This window comes from Leuresthes tenuis, unplaced genomic scaffold (assembly GCF_036924035.1).
Source record: "Leuresthes tenuis unplaced genomic scaffold, fLeuTen1.0.hap1 SCAF_12, whole genome shotgun sequence".
Taxonomy (NCBI): domain Eukaryota; kingdom Metazoa; phylum Chordata; class Actinopteri; order Atheriniformes; family Atherinopsidae; genus Leuresthes; species Leuresthes tenuis.
Window position 1 is genome coordinate 4283373 of NW_027325366.1, and position 25186 is coordinate 4308558.

Sequence of the window (25186 nt, forward strand, 5' to 3'; positions counted from 1 at the left end):
ATAACAATAAATGCATCACCATATGTGTTTTCATTATCTTTCAATTTCTGTTTAAAAAGGATTAGTCCAGTCAACTTCGATCCAGTTAAATAACAGCACTGACAGTGACCAAATATGAACCCAAAGAAGGACATCATGAAAGACTAAAAGGACTTAAACATCATTCAGATATCTAACTGGGAGCTTCTGCATGCAGCCAGCCTGCTGATTGACATTTGTAAATTAATGTTTTAGGGCTCTGTTCAGTTATCTTTCATTCATTCCACACGCTTGCTTTTAAATGACAGAATTAAACAAAGCTATGACTCATGAATGCTTTGAAATGCCACAACTATGCCGTTCTCAAGGTCTGTTTTGTGAAGTAAGAGATAACAGCAAACAGTAATTGTACCACAAAAAATCTAATGGAGAATTAACATAAGCTGACACACATTAAAAAAAATTTCAAAAACATACAAAACTTTGGTCTTGCATTGTGAGTAGGGGCGGGCGATATGACGATATTAAATCGTGAACAACGTGAAGACGATCCGTAACGATCTGTCAAACTGCAGAGATCGTTGGATCGTCTCGGGCACATTCTATAAATTGCAGTTCTATGCTGATGCACCAGATGTATTACGTCATTATCCTGACCGACCAATCAGAGCGAATTACGGGCAGTGACGCGCTTTCTTACCCGCCTCCTTGTTTGTGTGTAACAGTAGCTGCATGGAGAGCCGTGGCTGAAAGCCAAACGGAGGAGTTGGTCGCTAAAAAAAATTCCACAAGTCAAGCAAGTGATAGAAAGAGGTAACAGAAGCAGCTACCTTTTATCTTGTAAAGTATTGGTACCGTTCAAGAAGGTAGAAAAGGAGGGGTTAGAACGCCTGCTTCAAGTAGTTGAGCCGCGGTACGAGCTGCCCAGCCCAAAATACTTCTGCAACACTGTCTGTTTTTCACTTTTCAATTTAAGATTGTGATCAAATCGAAATCGTGATTTTATTTTTTAAAAATCGTGATATGATTTTTTGCCATATCAATGGCATGGCAACAGATCTGCATCGACTTTAAATTACATCCAGGTGGACATGCTGGTCTAAAGAGACTGTCAGGGTTAAAATTCTCAATGGAAGTTGATCAGATCAGAGTCCGACCGAAGGAGAGTAAGGAGAGCTTTCACTTCTGTCTGATATCAGACAAGCTCAACCTGCACGAAGAAATAATGCATATAAATAATAAGCAGAAAAATAATTCAAACTGACTCTGCAGGAAAACAAAAAGAAAGAAAAGAAAATGAAGAAAAAGGCTTTGTGTATTCCACTAATCAAAAGAAAAAATCCTTTGATCGGCATTTCACCAATCAATCATGAATGATAAACCAGTCAAACGCACTGAGAAGCTTCACTGAACAAAATTTTATTTAATGTCACTGACTGAACCACAGGGGCTTCCAGGCAGCCGAATTATTAAGGCACAAACCACATCGCTTCCATTTCAGGTTTAATTCCAGCTGAGGGCATCTCTACACATTTCATATCTACACTGTCAGCTATTACCCAAAGGCGGTTTTATTTATATCCAAGCCTATTTAAACTGCATCAGAAATGTCAAAAACTGAATTAGTATTAACTTTTGTAGATAAAAGGCAAACCAGAGCCACATTCCACAAATAGAAAAAAAAAAACGCTGTCTGTGAAAGCACCCTTGATTTTAACTCTATTAACGCAATGGAAGAGCTTCTTCACAAAAACAAGTCAAGGTTAAGCTGCATGAGCCCTATATTTCTGCTAAAAAAAGATAAACTTTTCTAATCTAAGGGATTCCTGTAAAGGTATTTCATGTGTGGGTTGGAGTGGAGAAAAGTGTTTTTTTCTCACATATTTTCGTGCTCTCACAGTGACACTCGGTGACGCACATAAACCCAAGCGCTCTCACGCTTATGACTGCATTCACACCTACCTTAAAGCACTTTTCAAATTAAACCGGGCACACGCACAAACAAAAACCGACAGACAGGAAAGCTGTCAAATGTATGATCATCGATGCAAATTCACCTCAGACCTCAACTTCAAACGGCAGCTACACTAAACCTGATTTTGTAACCAACCAGCGAGATGACAGCTGCATTAACAAGCTTAATACACGGCCCCTTGTGGTACCAGAGAATCTGTATACAAATGCCTTGCAGCATAAATAGAGGACTAGTTTCAAATCTTAACTTTACTGATGAGACTCAGACATGAACTCATTTAATTTGAAATATTAAGACAATTTCATCCAAAGTGGAAAATTCATCTGCCCAAATTCCATGACACAGAATCCATAAGTTATTTATACCTCCTGTATTGTTGAGTGGCTGTTTTACAAAACAGTGACGAACACTAACCCCTGATGTCCTCACCCTGTATGCAAAGCTGCTTTTCTTGCAATGTCCTCTCAGAATCAAGGCCAAGGAAAAGTATTCAAAGCAACAAGGATGCAGTGTGAAAAAATATTTCTTATCATAATTCATACAAGTTAAATCCTCCAAATGAAAATACTGATTTTAATACACACAAGATTAGAGCATCTGAATGTCTTTATACATCCCAAAGGTGCTCCAGTTATCTTTCCATTGAAGACTCCCAACTGGTGGAGACGATGCAGAATAAAAGCCAGCTAAGAACAGGAGGATATGATGAAATGGGTTTTTTTCTACATTTGAATTATGAGGCAGGAAATCTGATCTTAAACATGGCATCAAGGTCCCGAACAGGGTGTCTTCTTGACTGACTGTTAATGGGGTTACTGAATCAACCTCAACCTGTTTTCCATCAGCTGCGCAGTAATGAAGCAGCCCTGAAGAGTTGCGGCAGGAACTTGTGATAATGTCTGATGTGTGGAAAACCAGAGCAGTCCAGCAGCCACTTGTAAAGCATTTCACAAGGCTTTAGTGACTAAGCTTCATTGATTAGCGCCAGTTTGAACTAACGTTTTAACACTTGGCTTAATAGAACAAGTTGACACAGCTAACTCGGGCTGAAGCTCTGTCAAAGCAAAATGCTGAAATTTGCAGCAGAAAATTGACATTTCTCTTTTCTAATTGCCAAATCGAACAGATTTCAAACAGATCACGAGGAGCGATAAAACATGGTCTCACCAAAGAGTTGCTTTGTAATCTGTAACCCAGTCAATATATTTCTAATTAAGACGTGACGAAGAAAGTTCTGACATACTTTCAAATATCCTCTTATGTCTTAACTGACACATGTATCAAAGCAAAAAAGTGGGAGGAGAACATTTGAGGATGTGGAAAATAAGGTATGGCAAATAACATAAAGAACAGCCCATGAGCATCTACTTTATGAGCCATGGCTTCAAACACATCTGCAATGTCTATACTAACAAAAGCAAATAGTGCTTTTAAAGGGAGGAATGCTGATGAGGTGTCGGGTCTCTACAGAGAAGTACAGACTGTTTTAACAAGGAGGGCAGAGCTCCATCAAGTTCAAGGCCACAGTTTCTATCAGATGGAATTTTGGTAAAATCCTCATTGAGGATGGCGGAGACAGTCATCTCTTCAGAAACTACTTTTTATTACCTTATATAAGAGAAGAGAGTGAAGGTATGAAAGTCAAGGCACTCTTTTATATGCAAATATAAAAAAGTATTTTACTTGTTCATTTTACAAAGCTCTGCAAAATAATGTTTCCCGTTGTATCCTGAGAGAATGCCATGTTTTCAGAGACCTTGTGTTGTATTTGCTGAACTTACAACACACTCCAGGTCAAAGTGAGTCACAATCCTGCCTTTTGTAATCTGAAGTAGCCACTGTACCAAGAGGTTTACAACACCATAACACATGAAGTCTTCAAAGCTTTTTACAACTATGTAGCCATTGCTGCAAGATGTCAGACTGAGCTCTCTGAATCACCTGAGCTTTCTGTCGCTGCAGATAAGTAAGACCTTAATGGTGAACATGGCCTGAGCAGAATTAAACCTCGTTTTCCTTTTCAAGCATACATGGGAGTAACAATATGCAAAATGTTTTTCAGGAGAATTACATCCGCTTCTATCAAATAAATGAAAGTCAATTACCTTTAACGTTCTGGTCGGGGCCCACCCTGTGCCATCGATAGAATGTTCCCGCAATAAGCTGCAGAAAATAAGGAAGTGTGGATACAGCCATTTACTATAGCCAATACTTTTCACTGTGCTGCATCTCTTATTATGTAGTGTAAACTTCTTCTTTTTATTGCCCTCATGCACTACAACAAATACTGGCCCAAATAAGCTCCAGGATGTCCACAATAAACACAGCAATGACAATAACATTAGTGAGGGTTTTCCATCAGTTTCATAGTGGGAAGAACAATGTCACAAAATTTGAGACAAAAGGAGGGAGAATTTTACACAAATAAGGAGAAGTCACAGAGGAAATGTAGACAGAGTTACCTCAAACAGATCTCTCCGTTCTCTGTGATGTTTGGATGCCATATTCTGGTCAAACATCTGACTTTTGGAGGCTGGAGAATGACAGAAAAAGCAAGAAATTGAAGTGTTTATAAAAAATTGTAATCAATTTGAAATGAGGTTTAACAACCATTTTTATGTGTCAGGTAATCTGTTGAGATTTTAATGTTTAAACCACACTTTACTGGAAAGAATAGGTTTCTAATAATCTTAAGGATGTACAGTTTTGTTTGCAGAACCAAAAGTAACTGAACTGTGCCAGAGCTGAGGAAAAATAAGGAGCAAGTAAATGTGGGAAAACCGATGAAGAAAGGTTTGGAATTGCCAGTGTTCAATTCAGTATCTTGAAATCCCTGCAGAATTACAAATTTCTTGCTCTTAAATCCTTCTCACTTGATCATGACGATGAGATGGTTCTTCACTAATGCAGCTGTATCAAACTTCAGTGTTTGGTGCTCATTTTATACAAGAAAATCATGTGCAAAGAGATTTTATGGTGCTTCAAATGGGATGTAGAAGCCAGAATCATGTAAGATTGACAGAAAGTAGCTATTCACTATTCCAAGACACCAGTGTACGAGACTGAGGAGCCAACAGCGAACCAACAAGATTCAACATTCAAGAAACTCTATTTATCCCGAGGGAAACTGCTGTGCAACAGTTATAGAACAAGGGGGAAAGTACTAAATAATAAAATAATAATAATAAAATAAAATAAGAAAATTCAATTAAAAAATCAAATAAATAAATCAAATAAAATAAAATAATAAGTTCTAATAAGTTTATCTTTGATGTGTATTGATTTACCCTGCCTCTTTCTATATAACCAACAGCGGAACCTTGGACATTAAGTAATCTCTGGTCTTGTATTAAAATGACCTTCTCTATTTTTGTTAGACTCTGACATGTGATGGCAAACTTTACTGTACTGTAAAACAACAGCAGTAGTTACAAGAGACTACAAAAGTCAGTAGTTAGCTATCGTCAGTAACTCACCAGAACAGCGGTTCAGTGATTCTCCTCACAACACAAATTCATTTCTCTCTGATGAATGATATTCATCCTTATCTCTGTGAATCCAAAGTTCTTATTGTTAAACTGGTTTAAGCTTGGCTGTTCTACCTCATGCTACTGCTGAGCTGTGCTTTTTTTAGATGTTCAAAACTCTCAGACTAAACTAGCTCTAAATGTTATTATAATGCATCCATTCATTAGGGCTGCACGATTATGTCCAAAATCATAATCACAATTATTCTGATCAATATTGAAATTACGATTATTAATCATGATCATTCATCATGATTTCAGTCAGGATTCAGAGTGAATCATAGCACAGAAACAGCACTGGTGAAAGTTATCAATGATCTCCTGTTAGCTTCTGATAGCGGACTTGTTTCTGTGCTTGTCCTGTTGGATCTCAGTGCTGCATTTGATACAGTTGATCACAGCATTCTGTTACAGAGACTTGAACATGTTATTGGGATTGAAGGAACTGCATTAGGCTGGTTTAAGTCATATTTATCTGATAGATTCCAGTTTGTTCTTGTAAATGAAGAATTGTCATGGAGTTCCTCAGGGTTCTGTGCTTGGACCAATTCTTTTTACTTTGTACATGCTTCCATTAGGTAACATTATCAGACAGCATGGCATAAATTTCCCTTGTTATGCTGATGATACTCAGCTGTACTTATCTATGAAACCAGATGAAACCAATAGGTTGGTCAGACTACAAGCCTGTCTTAAAGACATAAAGACCCGGATGACTCAGAACTTTCTGCTTCTAAATTCAGACAAAACTGAAGTTGTTCTCTTAGGACCTGAGCGCTTCAGGGAGAAATTGTCTAGTTATATAGTTACTCTAGATGGTATTTCCTTGGCTTCTAGTTCTACAGTGAAGAACCTTGGAGTTATTTTTGACCAGAATTTATCATTTGAGGCACATATAAAACTGGTTTCTAGGACTGCCTTCTTTCACCTTCATAATATTGTTAAAATCAGGAACATCCTGTCTCCAGCCTCCAGCTGATCCAAAATGCTGCAGCCAGAGTTCTGATGAGAACTAACAGGAGAGATCATATTTCTCCAGTTTTAGCTTCTCTTCATTGGCTCCCTGTTAAATTCAGAATAGAATTTAAGATTCTTCTCCTCACATATAAAGCTCTTAATGACCGAGCTCCATCATATCTTAAAGATCTCATTGTAAGATATTTTCCTAACAGAGCACTTCGCTCCCAAACTGCAGGTTTACTTGTTGTTTCCAGAGTTTCTAAAAGCAGAATGGGAGGCAGAGCCTTCAGTTATCAGGCCCCTCTCTTGTGGAATAAACTGCCAGTAAATGTCCGGGAAGCAGACACCCTTTCCACTTTTAAGATTAGGCAATTTTTTGTGAAAAATTCAACTTTAAATTAGAATAAATTATAAATAATGCAAAATAAAAAACAAAAACCCTATAATTTAAAATTTTAAAGCACTAACTGTATCGGACACGTCTTTGGTCAAATAAAAAGATATCGCGTCTGTTATTTCTGCGTGTCTTTAGGAGGTAGATGGATAGGGTACTGCCCGGTTTGTAGGGTTGCTATAATGGTTGTCTGGGTTGGCGCTGGACACGGACGGGGATTTTGTGAATTAACATTAGCTTTGACCTTCATGCATTCCTCATATTTAGGTTTGTGATGTATTTTCAGGTGGTAGAACAAATTAGTGGTGTTACTCTGCGGGGCAGACACTACTTTGTTACACTCTTTGCAAATAACTTGTTCTTGTTTAATGTCACTTGCCCTGAATTCGAAGCAAGTCCAGACAATGGATGTCGCCCGTTTCGAGGCACAAGCTCCTCGTGATCCCCAGATGCTACTGTATTCTTCTCAGCTTTCGATATCTTACTCATAGACCATCTAACTAGCTGCCGCTGCAGGCTGTCTTACACTGTGCGCTTGTTATTTAGGCAGCTTAATAAAGCCTTAACCATGCTTTCGCCCCCTGGTGGTTGGTAAACTACTGGTTTACAGAACATGTAGAGCTCGCATTTTGAATATAAATATCGTTGACAATCAGGTTAGTTTAATTGTGGCCACCAAAATCGTGATCACGATCAAAATACGATTAATTGTGCAGCCCTACCATCCATGCAACCATTTTCTGTTACTAAACCAGGACCATGCGACAGGGGCAACAGTGTGAGTTCTCAGACCTCCCTCTCCACTGCCACCTCCTCCAGCTCTTCCAGGTCAACACTGAGGTATTTCATAGGTGGGTCTAGGGTTTGCCTCCTCCAGCTAGGACATGTCTGAACCACCTCCCTTGGAAGCTGTCTGGATCACATTCTGACCAGATGATCAAAACCACCTGAACTTGCTTCATTCTATGCAGAAGAGTTGCAACTCTACTCTTAGCCCCTCCAAGATGTCAGTTTCCCTAAGAGGGAGCCCAGATATCACTCAGAGGAATCTCATTGCCACAACTCAAGATTAGCAATCTCATTCTTTCAGTCATCCCCCAAAGTTTACGATCATAGGTGCAGGTTTGAACATAGATCAACTTGACAGTCTTATCTTTTAACTCGGTTCTCTCTTCAATATATCAGATTGGTATAGCGACCTCATCACTACCGGTGCAGTGACCATGGCTTCAGATTTAGATGTCCCGACCCTCATCCCTGCTGCAAATCATCCCAGTGCCTGATAAAGATCTCAATGAAGCCTTTAGGACAACACCAAATGCAACAAGCAAAGGTGCAATTCAACTGAAATGGAAACTCTTCACTTTTGGGATGCATTTAGAATAGTTTCCGTAAAGGTTATGAACAGAATGGATGCCAGAAGGCAGCCCCGGCTGTTTAGAGCAAAGACAATGAAAGAAGAGACACGAAGAGCATGTTTGAGTCCGTTGACATTTGATGAACTCCTGTAACTTACGATGACTTGACTATGGTGTATGTTCTGGAAATCAAACTACAAAATCAAGTGCAGAGGAAAGTGCACAGACACATTTCTTTACTCTCAACCCAGCAAAGCGGTAGACCTTTCAATACAGTTTAAAAGTGCACTGAAATGAAAATTAAATCATCAAGCTGACAAATTAAAATGTGAAGCAATACTATGAAACTGAGGAAATTTCAATGCATCCTTGAAAATATTTGCACTACTGTCATACTGTTTTTATCAATCCATACATCAGTTGTTTATAGATGGATAGGAGCATTGCAACAATGATGCAAATAAATAAAAATCATAATACTCCATCAAACGACACGTTTTGGTAGACAAACTACAAAAAGAAAATGCCCACACTGCCCCGTCTCTTTATTATGAGGCTGAGTGTCATATTTGTTTTAAGCTCATTGGGACGAAGTTGTTTCTTAACTGAAAGAATGAACACACTCTACTTGATGAAGTACTGGCAAAGAAAAAAGAAAAAAATGAAAAAGAAAAGATAAAATTGACTGTTTACACTAACAATTAACAACTCTAGTTGAGTGTACACCTGTAGAAATGACAGTCACTGCATCGTTAGCAAATAGAAATTTTTTGAGAAACCAGGATAAGGGCTGATGAACATAAACTCTGTTAGTGGAGCTCTGTGTTCAGGTGTAGACACTAGGTGCGTTTCCATCGGCCTGTTTAGATGTGCATCAAGAAGTATTGCATCGGAAAATTATGATGGAAATGCCAAAATTCGAATTAAAATCTCCTGATTCGCACAAATGAAAATACGCTCACGAGCGCTGGATTTTGGTTGATTTGAAAGGGATGGAAACAGCTGTGTTCGCATCAAGTCTAACGTAGCGCACTTTCAGACCAAATGCTTCTGGTGTTTGCGGGTCACTCACAAGACAACAAACATGGTGGACAACGGAAGGTTTGTGTGGACGGAGGAAGAAGTTGTTAATAAAGGAGAAACAAATAACCGCTATCCTTGACAGTAAACAGCAGAGAAATGCCAGCATATATTCAAGATCCCCGCGTGGAAATGTGTAGCCGGTGGATTTGATAAACCCTGGACTGCATTGAGAAATAAATGGAAAAGTATGAAGCAGCGGTACATGGCAGAGTCTGATGAACTCCTTCATCATTTCGGCTTGTGTGGCCCGGCATACTGCATAGAGGGAATGATGGACGCTGGTCTTGCTAACACCGAATACCTCACCCACCACTCAGTATTCGGCGCATGTGGCCAATTTGTACACCGCAATAGCAATGCGTTTCTTTGTTGGGATAGGGCGCCGTCCCAGCCATGGGAGAGGTGCCACTAACGGACCTATCCTGTCGCAAAGCTTTTCAAAGGTGGCCTTTGACAAACGCAAATGGGTCAGCCAAAGGTTGGGGGGGGGGGTGCTGACCCACCACTACACTCCAGAAGTCCTGTTGACGCCTTCTTTCCCACACATAGGGGCGTCGGCAGAGACCGAGACCAATCTCTGCTTGGGCAATTAAGGGCATTAAATAACACCTCTTGACAGCCCCTCTAAACGCCAGGACTGACTGGGATGACAGCTCCAATACCACGTGCCCGATTCTTAATAAAGGTTCAAGTCCTCTCTCCATGGTGATAAACTCCGGGTCGGAAGGCCGGTAAAACGTTTACAGGCTGGTTGTCATGCAAACCTGCGGAAAACTCACGCGAGTTAGTAGTTTTCACCAAAGTCTGTACTTTTGATGGAAACACACATCATTCAAATCACTTTTGGATGGAAACATAACGAATGAAGAACAAAGATGGATAACAAGCCTTTGTGTGAAAGTGGTACTGGTACCATATGGTAAACCATATGTAGTAGAAAATGTTGTTAATTAACTGTTGATCACTAGAAATGGATCAAACATCTGCTGGTGGTATTTAGGTTATTTCTAGAAAGAAAATTACACAGTGATTACAGAGAATGAAATATATATATATATATATTTCAGTGCAGGTAAAATTGAAATATCCCAACTGCAACAAAGAAAATCTGCCAGCAAGGACATCTCCAGTGGACACACTTTGCTTCACACCGGTGATCTTAGAATCGTTTTTAACAATGCTGTCCACGCTGTTTCAATCTTTCTTAGTGAGCTGCAGAATCCCAGCCGATAAAACAAACCTCAAGAGACTCTAATTTAAAGACTGATAAGAGAGGCAGGATGACGGGACTGACAGAAAAGGACTGTGACGAACTCTGTTCTCCCTGTTTCACAGAAACTTCTGTGTTGACACTAACTTTAAACTGATTACTGAAAAATGTACCAGATATTTGTATAATCTCATAATTTGTCCAATCTAATCTAATTGTGTGTGCACTCTTAAACCACATCTCTGTTACGTCTAAAATCAAAAATAGGATTCCTGATTTTAGATATTTAAGTCTAAAAAGCTGTTGTTTTCACACCAAGAAATAATACTTTGCATCACTGTGTGGTCTGAACCTGAACCTTTCTCAATCCGATTCTCAAAACTAAGTGACTCTGTGTCATCAGTATATTTTACCAAAAAGCTTCCTCAGACTGAGACATGGCCACTTACAGAGATCCAAAATAAAATGGCCGCAGAGTCTGAAAACAAAAGGGCTGACATGGTCCAGATGACTAGAACTGCTTATACGTTGGGAGTATACAAAGTCTCTCCACCTCTTCCTGCCTGAGCACTAAAGTGATTTAAGTTTCTATCAATTAAAATTAGACCTTTGGCAATTTTCTCAGAAATCCTCAGCCAAAACATGAGAATAAGTGATTGTCTACCTTTAAGCAAAACCGTATAAAAGCACTAATATAATCTTAAAGAGACAGGAAAAGGAACAACCCATACTCTCTTTTATTATGAACGAGCTAGCGTTGTTCTTTTCCATCCCTTATCTAATTAAGTGTTGCTACTGGTTAATCTTGTTGCCTGGATAGATGGGCTTGTAAACTGGCAGCAGAGGCACACTGCTGTGGTTGGATGCTAACCACAAGGTCTAGAGTGCCTGGCAGTGAGCTGGGTAAATATTTTCAGACTTGTGAACCTGGTAATGATCAAAATCTGAAGCTGAGTTTTGAAGTTTCAGGTAAGAGTTAAGTGTGTTGGTCACCTCTTTGATCATCAACTGAAGAGGCTGGTGGATGAGTCATTAAGGGTGAAGAGGAGCGAGGAAACTGCTGCATCAGGCAGGTGGAGCAAAGAGACTTAGTCTACATCAAGGACATACCTTTCCTCCCAGACCACAACTGTGTCACTGCATCTCTTATTTATGTTTATCATGACAGAGCAGAGACGGATTTGAACCAGATGCCTGAAATCTGTATGTATAAGATATTCACTGTGATGTCACTCAGGCATGTGTCAGTAATAACTAGCAGGCACATGTCTCCAGAATGTCACTCACATCTAATAAGTCTCCACTTAGTCTGACATGCTACAAATGGATGGCATATTTCTGAACACATAAGCTGTTACTTCATGGCAGCTGGGGAATATTAACACGATTAGCCCCTCAGTTAGTAGTCTCTACCGGGGGACAAAGAGTAACTCACTGCAGAGGGTAATCATGTTGACAGCTTTGCTGCAACTACACTGATGTCCATAGTTAGATCAGCTTAAGAGTCCACATTCCCAATGATTAAAAACCCTTCCACATCAGCTCTGATGCAATAAAAGGGAAAAAGGTGCAAAAAGAGAACTGACAAAGCAACCACTCAGCTGAGGCCCAACAATGAGGGAAAGTCGCACTGTGTCGAAAAAGGAAATCCCAGTAATTCAGTTATTTACATACTGTCACAGGCACGACATCCAAACCTGTGACATCATCTGAGAGGTCAGAACTAAAGCATAAGGGACACACCTTTAAAAGCGGTGGCTTAGATTTCACCCTTTTCCTCACAAAAAATGCATTGGCCCAAACAACTTTCCTCATATGCTGAACAAAAACACCCTTTTTGACGCAGGTCCGACAAACATCTGCAGGAATAGACAACAGATGACTGAAAGAGACTCCTCTATGATGAAGAGATTAAAAAACATATCCGTTTCAGCATTGATGACAGATGTGAGTTCATTGGTTACATTTTCACTTTTCAGTGAGTAAAACTGTTATTCTGTGTGCTTTACCTTTTATTTATGGACCAAAAAAGACAATTAAGTTTTAGATCAATCTGACTGATAGCATCATTATTATAATATATTTTCAAATCATATCATACAAATACAAATACACAATTGCCTTTTAATTAAACCGTTAATAGATCATTGAACTACTCACCACCATGTTATAGGCTTCAGGGACATCTATTTCAAATTGAAACCTTCCATTTTGGTAGTAGCCCTCATCTGAAATAAGACAAAGTGAACCAGAGGATAAGTAACAACAGACAGCCATAAATGTCGGTACAAATTCCTGTGAAGAGAACCTGCTATCATAATCATTATCATCAGCATCAGTGATTAGGCCAAAGAAATGTGTCATGAACACACACAGCCTCCAGGCTCAGTGTTGTGCTGGATGAATGAAGATTAAATGCATAAGCATGTTCTTTACCTGCTGACGAGGATTTACATGAAAAACAGAAACACAGAGAGGCCATGATCTATATTCCAAAGAGGACATTTCTTTTAACAGAGACATTCAGACTTCCAAAGTCCCACATCAATGTATCTTGAATTCGTAACAGCAAACCCTGGCAAAAATGATGGAATCACCACACCAGGAGGATGCTCTCAAGACTTTTTTATTCAGTAAAATAAAGAATAAACAGGTGTGACAAAAAATATTGAAGAGCTGAACAATCTGGCTTTAAAAAACATACAAAATATTCAATAAAATGATTTTATAATTTATTCAGATTACATTTTTCAGGAAATGCAATAACTTAAATGTGAGGATAAACCTATTGAACCACCTTGTAATTTAAACTCCTACAACTAATACCTGCATAAGTCTGGATATGCAGATGATTATGTAGTTAAGTCTGCAGTGCTTAAAAAGCTGTGGCACAAAACTAATTGGAAGGAAACACGTCTCCTAACGAGAGCTGTCAGTTGAAACAATGGAAAGGATTATGAAACTCCTTCAAGATGGTAAGTCAGGCCACAGCCTGGTAAAAGATGTTGGCTGTTCCCAGTGGGCTGTGTAAACACCTCATATGAAGGCAGAGGAAGCTTCTCTCATATATTAGCAGCCATCATCTTCAACAACATCCTGGACAGGTCCCCAGTCCATCACAGGGCCGTTTTGTGTTCAATGATGCATCAAATGTTTTCAGTTGGTTAAAGGTCTAAAAACAGGCAGCCCAACCGAGCATCCGGACTCTCAGACACTACGAAGCCACACTGTTGTAATAGATGTATGACTGTGTGACTATGTAATTTAGCAGTGTGTTGCTGAAATTTATGAGGGCTTCCCTGATTAAGAAATCATCTGGATGAGAGTATATGTTGCTCTAAAACCTGTATACACCTTTCCAGATGTCTAAGTTAACAGTTCCATCAGCACTAATGCATCCCCATATGATCAGAGATGCAGGCATTAAAAATGAGCACTGATGACAATCCAGATGGTCCTTCTCCTCTAGTCCAGAGGGCGCAGTGTCATTATTTTCAAAATTCTTCTGACGACAGAACAGTTTGACACTTTCCTAAATTAACTTTTCTTTACATTATAGAACTTTAACCTGCTTTTGTGGATGGCACAATTAACTGTGCTCACAAACGATGATTTCAGGAAGTTTTCCTGAATCCATGCAGTGATTTCCATGAACGGATCTTGCCTAATTTCAATGCAGTGATCCCTGAGGGCCCAAGGATCTAGATCCATCATCCCATATTCATTTTCAGACATGTCTCTTGTACACAGAGATTTTTCCAGATTCTTCTAATCTTTTGATGACATTTTGTATTGTAGATGATAGAATATTCAAAGTCTTCATAATTTTAAGTTAAGGAACATTATTCCAAATACAACTTTTTAAAGATGTGTTGCTGATATTAAATTCAAAATGAGCCAATATTTCTCATGAAATTGTAAAATGTGTTGCTTTCAACATTTATTATGCTTTCTGTATTCTTTTGTGAATAAAATATTGTTTGATAAGATTTACAAATCAATGTATTCCGTTTTTAAATATATTTTTACAGTGTTCCTCGTTTTTTTTTTAGAATTGGAGTTGTGCTATCATTAGGGATGCAACGGCAGTCGGTAAAATATTGAACCGCTCGGTCCGCTATGCACGGGACAATACACCCTTATGGACCGCGGGTTTTCGGTTTATCAATTCATTTTACACTGATGCTTTACAGGCAGGTGAAAAGCCCTCCCCGCGAGACGCGAGTTAATGTCCAATCACCGTTGTGCCTCCACCCACGCACCCCCGTCAGTCACACTGTTGTAACTGGAGGCGGGTTCAAAGTGCAGCTGCACAAGCGGGAAAAAAGAAACAAAGACGCATGTGCCAACCCTTGTGGAGGAGTAGAGAGCAGTGGTGGACTAGCCATCGGAAGCACCAGGTCATTTCCCGGTGGCCTGGCCGCTGAACAAGTCCGCTCGGCGATTGCCGATGGTCGGTGGGCCGTCTAGTGGGGGCTGGTCTCTGGTGTGGACGGCTGGGCTTACAGAGTCTAACAGCGGAGTAATGTTCAGTTAGTTAGACTAATTTACATTGCAGCGTGCATTGACAGGGCGGCGTTTGTGTGCTGCAACTACTGGTGTGTTCAAGCTGTACACAAATGTCGGAATTTCTGAGCTCCGACTCAGAATTTTACTTTTACCATTTGAAAGTTGTGTTTATTAACTGTTAACTTGAAAGAAAAGTTACATTATTCAGTACACCAGTGATTCTGGTATGTTTACATTTTTTGCTGACAAGCAAAATAAAGAGAATTTTGGGAGAAAAAAAAATTATTCATTTTATGCATACAATATGTACTGAAACCGTGGCCCAAAAACCGAGGTATGGACCATACCGTGGGTTACCTGTACAGTTGCAACCATAGCTATCATATTAGCTTTTTGCTTTCCATGTCTGATTAATGTACATACACACACACACACACACACTAAATCCAAATTGTATGTCCCACACTGTCCCACACTACATTTACATCTACATTTAGTAGCTTTTATTCAAAGCAACATACAAGTGAAGAAGAGTGTTCAAGCTTCAGTACAGCGAGAGACACTAGTCTTACCTGCTAGATCTATTTAAATTTAGCCAAATGACAGAGTGTAGGTAGAAATGGGCAGTGTGTTAGAGATGTTATGAGATTGCTCTGATAGCAACTGGAAGCTTGTTTTACCACAGACAGTCTTGATTAAACCTGCCTTATGGATCAGGATGACAGTGCCAGATGACATCTCTGAGAGGACTGCATTGGAGTATAAGCCTGTTTGACTGATTTTAGATAGCTGGATGCAGACCCTGCAGTCACTCTGTCGACAAGCATTAGTGACTTAAATTTGATCCGGGCAGTCATGAGTGAAGTTCAATGAGTAATGGAGTGACATGTGCTTTTTGGTTGAAAAAACAAAAACCCCACCACCACATTCTGGACCATTTGTAGGGATTTCACTATGCAAACACGGAGACCTGCTAGAACAGCACTATAGTAGCCGAGGCAAAACATAATCATGGCCTGTACTCGGAGTTGTGACCTGATTTTTCTTATTTTGCAGAGTGCAAAGCAACATGCCAAAGACACGGATATGACATGGCTAGTGTAGGACAACTGCTCATCAATCATGACACCCAGTCTTTAGAAACATTTGTTGGTGGTATAGTTTAAATCATTTCCATGTTGATATTGTGTTGGATGGACTGATTGACTCTTTATGATCAATAGCTCAGCTTCTGAAAGGTTTAATCAAAGATTAAGGTAAAGCCTGAGATTCATGCTGAAACTGCCGGAGTATGAAAACAAAAGTACAGTTGAGTATCATCTGCATCTAACAGTGATACAAAAAGCGCTGCAAGCATGTGACCGGGCCCATTCAAGTGGTGTAAATTCTAAAGAAAAGGGGTTTTAGTACTGAGCCTTGGGGTATTAAGGTGATGGGACACAGACATTTCTCCTTGCCATGACACTTTGTGATAAGGGAGAAGGGAGTGTGCTTCCCAACCTTTCACATAGTGGATGTTGTGACCAAAACACACTTGGTCAGGCATGTAAACAACTCACAAATGAGAATGACTGTAACGCCCCATACAATTGTCAGGTGAGTCGGTGAAACAAATGTGACACGAATAACCCACCAAGTGGGAACGGTTATTCTTCTGCTCCTAAACTTAAACTGAAGAAGCCTTTTGGATGAGAGATTAAATGTCCTCAAGAACCAAGAAAAATAAGTCAAGTTACCCTTATTGAAGCTCCTATAATACCATGACCTGGATGATCGAGAAACTACACCAATATCCAGTAAAGTATAATTAAAACCAAGAGTGTGCAATGTCTGAAACCCCTAAATTAGAGCACAGATAATAGGGTACCATGATATACCAATTTAAAGGCCGCGGAAAGGTCTAGCAAGATTAGAACTGAGGACTGCTGCAGTTCTCATTGCGTGCAGAGCCACTGTGACAGACAGAGGAGCTGCCTCAGAAAAGCGGCCAGTCTGACAGCCTGATTTATTCAGATCAAGCAGGCTGTTCTGTACATGTCCTTTCTGTCCTTTCTTGCTTGTTAAGTTTAGATGGGAGAGGAAGTAGAGGGACTGGTCAATAATTCTCAACCTGAGCCTCTTTGGGTGCCATCAGAAAGATGGCGGAGACAAATAACGAGTTAGTTGTCTATTTACACACACACACACACACACAGCAACTCTTTCTCATTATGTGCCTTAAAAGCTACTGGAAGGCTTGTTAAGGATACATGATCGGTTAGAAAAGTATCTTTGATTAATTGGATGGCATTTACATTTCTGCCATCATCTAGTAGGACTGATTGTTTGAAAAGGGTATACGTAAAAAGGCTCCTGCACTGTCAAAGATCAGAAAAGGTGAAGTCGGAGAAGAGTTTTAGATGAAAAGCAATTAGCTCGTTTGAACTCTCACAGGTAAGACTGTCACAACTGACAACTTCTGACAGAACCTGTGAAACTAGGAGCAGGGGAAAGAACTTGGTAATTGGCCATGTTGTTACTGAGTGTCTACATGAACATGACCTCTGCTGTCCAAGCACTCAGAATCCATCCTTCCTTTCTAAAAATGCTTGCTCAGCTGTCCAAGTATAAAAAGAGCTCAAATATCATATACCATCAATACCATTTCATTTAACTGTAAATAGCAAATTGCAACTTTAGTTGTTTGTATTTGTTTGAATCTTGACACATTTCTCCAATACATCTGACCTCAGTTACTCAAAAAAAGATAAAAAGGTGCAAGAAACACAGATGCCACCGACATTTTTATGAACAAATTAAAACACAACACTCAAAGAACATATTCTTAATGCCTTGCAACTCGAAATTATGAAAAGTGCTTCAGAAAAGAGCAAGTGAAACTTTTTCAATGTATCAAATACAGATGTGCGACTGCAGTCTACACTGTAGTATAAATGGGACCAAACACAATAAAACATCCATCTTGAAAAAGTGTTATAGAGACGAGCAAAGGGAAGACAACAGTGACCTTCTACTGCATAAATACCGCAGTAAGAGGTCATAAATAGTGTCTTCGATCAGTACACATGCACTCTGTATAACACATTAACACGATTACAACTCTCACATATTTTCTAGCTTAATTAACAAAATTCTTCCAAAGAAATAACTAAACCCTGAAACTAGATACTGACATCGACAGTGTTAAAAGGACAGGTGTAAAATAATTATTCATTAATTCTGATTTCTAAATTGGTAGGCAAAATCGTGCCTCCTTGACAGTTTAAAACAGTGTAACATTTTAAATGATGTTTAAATTCAGCGTTCTACACATTCACCACAGAAACGTCATGTCAGGTGAACAATGACTGCACTAATATATAAGAGCAACTGCAGTTTTCCCCTTTGAAAGGAAGAGTGAGGCGTTCGGGGGAAACTGCTGTTGAAAATGCATCGCTGCAGCAATACTGCAGGGGCAGAAAAAAGAAAAGTTCCACTGGGCTGAAAAGATAGTTAGAAATATGGCAGAAATCCTAAGAGAAAATGATATATTCCTTTATATATTTATTCATCAATTTAAACAGAAATTCATTTATATGTATATTTTCCTTTTTATTTACAGGTATCTAGAAGATAGATGATTAGAAACAAAGCTTTCAAATAATGAATGCCCTTTATAAGTGAATCATTTAGGTAATGTAAGGATGCAATGTGAGGGATCTCATCGGGCTTGTATTGACCAACCAGAAACAAATATCTTTATGAATATTGCTTATTATCTTAAAATGAGGCTGTATTTGAGGGTGTTTGAAAATAAAGTGGTAGAATGGTAGTTTTTTCACAGCCCGACTTGTTATACAATCACTATACCCTGAAACTGGATACCGAAAGAATAATTTAGTGACTAACTCCCTTGTAAAGTCCTAAATATAAAACCTTTCCTTTCCTTTAATGCAACCTCCCGTTGACTCTAATTCACCCACTCTTTGGTATGCAGCATTCAGCAGCAATGTGCACAACAGTACAAATCAAGCACATCTACAGGCAGGCATAAAGACAAGGCGACCTGAACATCAATTTCCTCTCATCGCTTTATGTGAAATTTCCCAAACTAGGACGGGTCAGAACGTGTTCAACCCAGAGTGTCGCTGGTGGCCTCATTCCTCAAAAGATTGAGAGGACACTGGGTCAGAGTACAAAGCTGCTGCATGGGAAAACCAATCTCCCGCTCAAAGGAGCACTTTGCCAACAACAACCCACGGGAAATGTGGAGAGGCATCAGGACTATAACAGACTACAGGAACAGCAGCCAGAAGATCAGCCACAACCTCAGCCAACCTGACACCCTAAACAGTTTCTTTGCACGCTTTGACACACCTGGCAGCAGAGAGACTGTTCATCTGCCACAGCTTGAGGAGCAATCCCAGGCTCTTGTCCTGCAGCAACACCAGGGGAGCTCCACCATGAGGAGGATCAACACAAAACAGAGCCGCAGGAGCAGATAAGGTGTCAGGTCGAGTTCTTAAGCTGTGTGCTCATAAGCTAACTGGAGTTTTCATGGACATTTTCAACCTGTCCCTGCAGCTTGCTTCAGTTCCTGCTTGCCTCAAGTCCTCCATCATTGTGCCTGTGCCAAAAGAATCTGCTGTCACCAGCCTCAACGATTACCGCCCTGTCGCTCTGACACTGGTGATCATGGAGTGCTTTGAGAGGATTGTCCCTCAAGTCACATCAAGGACATCATCCCTGCTACTCTGGACAGACATCAGTTCGCCTACGGGGAGAACTGATCGACGGAGGATGCAGTCTCACCAGCACGACACACGGCCCTGACTCACCTGGAGCATCCTAACATCTATGTCAGGATGTTATTTCTGGACTTCAGTTCAGCTTTCAATACTGTGATTCCGGACAAGCTGAAACTGAAACTTCACATCCTGGGACTGTCTGGCCCCCTGTGCTTCTGGATCGGAGTCTCTCTCATCAACAGGCCTCAAGTGGTGAGAATTGGGGACTGCACATCGTCCACACTGATCCTGAGCACAGGCACACCGCAGGGACGTGTGCTCAGCCCGGCCCTTTTCACTTTGTTCACACACGACTGTTCTGCTACTCACTCAACAAACATGGTTGTGAGGTTTGCACATGACACCACCGCAGTGGGTCTCATCTCGGACAACAATGAGACTCACTACAGAGAGGAGATCCAGCACCTGGCAGGATGGTGTTCAGGCAACAACCTTGTCCTGAACACCAGCAAGACCAAGGAGGTCATTGTGGACTTCAGGAGATCCAGGAAGACTGAACACACCCCTCTCCACATTCATGGGGCGGAGGTGGAGCGTGTGGACAACATCAAGTTCCGGGGCATCCACATCACATCTGACCTCACTTGGTCTATGCACATATCCCACCTGGTGAAGAAGGCCCAACAAAGGAAGGCCCAACAGCTTCCTGAGGAAGCTGAAAAGGACTGGACTCTCCCCTCAGCTTTTGACAAAATTCTACGTTGCTTTCGTCAACAAAATTGTGACTAAATATCAGCGTCAAAGAAACCTTTATCACGTGACGAAAACGAGACGCAACATAAATGTTGGTCATGTGACGATAACTAATATAATTAGTTACATAATTAAATAGATAATGCAATATTGTTGACGAATAAAAACGAGAAAATGTGGTTTACAAAATAAAAAAATATGCTAAAATGTCCCTTCATTTTCGTTGACGAAAATGAGACGAAAAGTTATAACGTTATTTTGTCTTGTTTAGTTGCGTTGTTGTTATTATTTTGCAGTATTTCTGTTTCCTGCGTCTCACTGCGCAGTCGTAGGCAACGTCACTTTCTCAACTCGCTCGCGGCATTATTTAGAAGATGCAGCTGCGGCGGGTTGACACAAAGATATATATATATATATATATGATATATTATATATACATATGTCTATGGGTTGACAAACAACCAACTGACACAGAGAAAGGGAGCGATGGTAAAAAGGTTGGTAAAATAAATACGTTGTAAATTCAAATCAGATCGTCTTCTGTGTCTGGAATGGCTGTATTCTCAAGTCTATAAGGTAACAATAATATAATAATAAGATAACCTTGTTTGAATTGTGAAAAGGGTTTGACTAAAAGAATATATACTATATTGACTGGGTTAAATAGAATTGCATTACTAAAAAGACAATTTTCATTGACTAAAACTAGACCAAAATGTCATCAGTTTTTGTTGACTAAACCTAGACAAAAATAGTCACGGATAATTCTGACTAAAATATGACTAAAATGCTCAGACTTTTAGTTGACTGAAACTTGACTAGACTAAAAAGATTATGAACGTGACCAAAACTAATAAAAACTATAATGACAGCTTGACACAAAGACTAGACTAAGACTAAAATTAAAACAGGCTGCCAAAAACAACATTACTTCTACAGAGCCACAACAGAGAGCATCCACTGTCTCAGTGCAACAGTGTGGTATGGGAGCTGCACTGCACAAGACCGGAAGGACCGTGTGGTCAAGACGGCACAGGGGATTGTGGGGAGTCCTCTCCCACAGCTGGACTCAACATAAGACAGCCGGGTCCAAAGGAGGGCTAGTCGTATAGCCACAGACCACACCCACCCAGGACACGAACCGTTTGTGCCTCTTCCACCCAGAAAGAGGTACAGGAGTATGAAAACCCACAGCAACAGACTGAGAAACAGTTTCTTCCCCAGAGCTGTAAAATCCACCCCCCCACCCCCACCCATACACTGATGATTAAAAACCCCTGCAGACAGACCCGCGCATTTTATGTAACTTTACATGTCAGTTCATGGTAAAAGTATCAACATTTTAATAACCAATGGTATAATATACACAAACATCTAGCATTACACCGAGTGGCAGAGATGGGTCATGCTGGTTTACTACAACAAATTTTAAAAAAATAAAACATGATAAAAGCTTAAAACAAGGTTTTTCCACAAGCCATGAAGTTAGTTCTAACAAAATATTGGGATAAAGCTTAATATTTAACTAGGAAATTGCAGACAAAGTTACAATCAGAATCAACTGACATCTGAAGGCAGTATGTCTGTAGTCTCTGCACTAAGCTGCTTTTACGAAGGGTGGGTGGAGATGCACTCAGCTTCAAAACCCATTCACATCTGGTGATGACACCTTGACAGACTCAATGAGAGGAGCTCCTGTACGATCCTAAACTGAATAACTCTTGTCTTGCCCCAAGGATATTCTGAAACCCTCTTAACTCGTCTCTTCCTCATCATCGGTGAGAGCTTTTCACTGACAGCTCAGCAGATAAATCCTTCATCCATGTTTGCAGGTAGTAAAACAAGCAATTTATTGGTATCTTTTCAGCACCGATTTGTAGTAAAAACATCAACATCTGATGACAAGAAGATTTTCAATTGAAATAAACATGCAGACATAAGTAAAAATTACATTTCTAGCTTTCGACCTTTAAAAAGAAAAATTGCAAGGGAGAGACATGATTGAGTAATACTCAGAAATCACAGCTGTGGCTATGCTGATGAAGATTCTCAGTCATCCAGGTCATGGTAATCATCTAAGAAGAAGTCCAGTTGCCCTTATTCAAGCTCTTATGATTACAGCTGTTGCTAATTTTTATTGTCAAAAATATTCACTCTCTTCCATGGCCACGTGTATAAATTCAAGCACCCCAGCATGTAGACTGCTTCTACAAACATCTGTGAAAGAATGGGTCACTCTCAGGAGCTCAGTTAATCTCAGCGTGGTACCATGATAGAATGCTACCTGTGCAGCAATTCCAGTTGTGAAATTTCCTCACAACTAAATATTCCACCTCTTAGTGGTTTCATAACAAAGTGGAAGTGATTGGGAACGACAGCAGCTCAGCCACGAAGTGGTCGGCCACATACAATGACAGAGCAGGTCAGCGGATGCTGAGGCGCATAGTGCCCAGAGGTCTCCAACCTTCTGCAGAGAATTGCTACAGACCTCCAAACTTCATGTGGCCTTCAGATTAGCTCAAGAACAGTGCGTAGGGAGCTTCATGGAATGGGTTTCCATGGTAACTGCATCCAAGCCATACAGCACCAAGTGCAATGCAAAGCGTTGGATGCAGTGGTGTAAAACACGCCGCCACTGGACTCTACAGCAGTGGAGACGCGTTCTCTGGAATGACGAATCACGCTTCTCCATCTGGCAATCTGATGGACAAGTCTGGGTTTGGCGGTTGCCAGGGGAAAAGTGTAAGGTTTGGTGGAGGGGGGGTTATGGTGTGGGGTTGTTCTTCAGGAGCTGGGCTTGGCCCCTTAGTTCCAGTGAAAGGAACTCTGAATGCTTCAGCATACCAAGAGATTTTAGACCGTTTCATGCTCCCAACTTTGTGGAAACAGTTTGGGGATGGTCCCTTCCTGTTCCAACATGACTGTTCACCAGTGCACAAAGCACGGTCCATAAAGACTGGATGAGCCAGTTTGGTGTGGAAGAACTTGACTGGCCTCAGCCCGATAGAACACCTTTGGGATGAATTAGAGCAGAGACTGTGAGCCAGGCCTTCTGACCTCACAAATGCGCTTCTGGAAGAATGGTCAAAAATACCCACAAACACACTCCTAAACCTTGTGGAAAACTTGTCCAGAAGAGTTAAAGCTGTTATAGCTGCAAAGGGTGGGGCGAGGTCATATTAAACCCTACGGATTAAGAATGGGATGTTACCGAAATTCACATGCATGTAAAGGCAGATGACCGAATACTTTTGGCAATGTAGTGTATCTTTGCCAGTTTAGTGATTTGGGTGGGGTGGTGGGTATGTAGATGGTTATTAGTGGTATTACCACTTTTAACTGTCCTGTCACATTTTTGCTGCATATCTGACAGATAGCATCCAAGTGAGTGGCCTGTCTTTTTCCCTTTGGGTTGAAAACCAAATGGTCCCCACTGTGCTGACCCGTTTGTATTTGCAGTTAAATCCATGACACTAATAGATGATCATCAAACAACGCTGAGCTGAAAAATAGAAGTTAAGCCCCTTGAGATCAACACTATATGGCACTGATATTCCACCGATGTTCAATTAAACCAGAGCAGGAGAAAGGGACACAGCAAGACAATGTCACTAAAAGAGCAGCTATCTAACAGACAAATAAAGGCTTTTCATCCAGCTGTTTTTAAACATGAAAAGAAAGGATTATGATGATGACTGCACTCGGCTTAAATTAATGATTATGTAAAAACTGCGACATTCTGACTTGTGGCATGAATAATGCTTATCTGGAATAAAAAGCCTATGACATCTGAGTTATGGAAAAGAGAAAGAGAACAAAATAAAACACAATAGAGCAAAAGGAGAAGAAGAAAGAAGCCCTCACATAGCTGTGAGGTATGAATTCTCTACGCAAGTCAAGATGATTTTACTTTTCACCAAATAAGCAGTTTTAGGCAGGCGGGACCCTGAGGCGAGCTTCTTTTTGCATTTTACAATTCTCACACTTGACCAGATTTATAGCTACAGATAACCAACCTAACGTATCCTGCTATTCAAAAAGTCAAATAGGAAAAACCGGAAAACTATTACTTTGCATGTTATCCTATAGTCATACACAATGTAAGGTTTTTCTTAAAACAACAGAACCTTGTTTAGCATTCGTTTCAACAAAATAGATGCCCTGAAAAAAAAAAAAAAGTTCTGTAATGGTCACGTTTATTGACTTGGCTTTTAATATTTTGAATCCAACAAAGAAACTTCTCTGTTTATTAACTTTAACCAAAAAAACAGTGTTAAAGTGTTAAAAAACCAAGGCAACAGTGTTAAAGGACTGAAAGCATTGATGACTATGAGAATGTGTGCACAGACGAGGGGAGGAGGACAGAGCAAGCACCAAAACGGTAGAGCAGAAAACAGAGGACGACAAATAAGAGGGAAAAGAAGCTGTGGAAAAAGAGAATGGACCCTGAAATGTGCGTGTGTGCTAAAAGGTGACAGGAGCACATCAGGAGAGACAGACGTTGTGGATAATTACTCTGAGAACTCAGTCTCCATAACAAGTCCTCTTAAAAGAACATGACTCCAATCCTTTTCTCCAATAGCTGATCTTTGCTTTTCTCTGCACAAATTGATTACAAAGTCCTTTGGGAAAGATAATCTGGAGGCAAGGTGCCTGTTCAGGTGGCAGAAAGATGGATGAGTTACAGAGCTGCACATTCATTCCCACACAA

General features: G+C 40.2%; 1 protein-coding gene across 2 annotated transcripts in view; it reads right to left on the bottom strand.

The window, feature by feature from the left end:
* ube2f (ubiquitin-conjugating enzyme E2F (putative)) overlaps nt 1-25186 on the bottom strand; it is a 62053-nt gene that overhangs the window by 24041 nt on the left and 12826 nt on the right. For both annotated transcript variants that reach the window (XM_072397840.1, XM_072397841.1), the window contains 3 exons: nt 12647-12714; nt 4417-4487; nt 4060-4117 (listed from right to left, as the gene is read on the bottom strand). In XM_072397840.1, coding sequence (XP_072253941.1) covers nt 4060-4117; nt 4417-4487; nt 12647-12714 — 197 coding nt within the window. The remainder of the gene's footprint in view (nt 1-4059; nt 4118-4416; nt 4488-12646; nt 12715-25186) is intronic.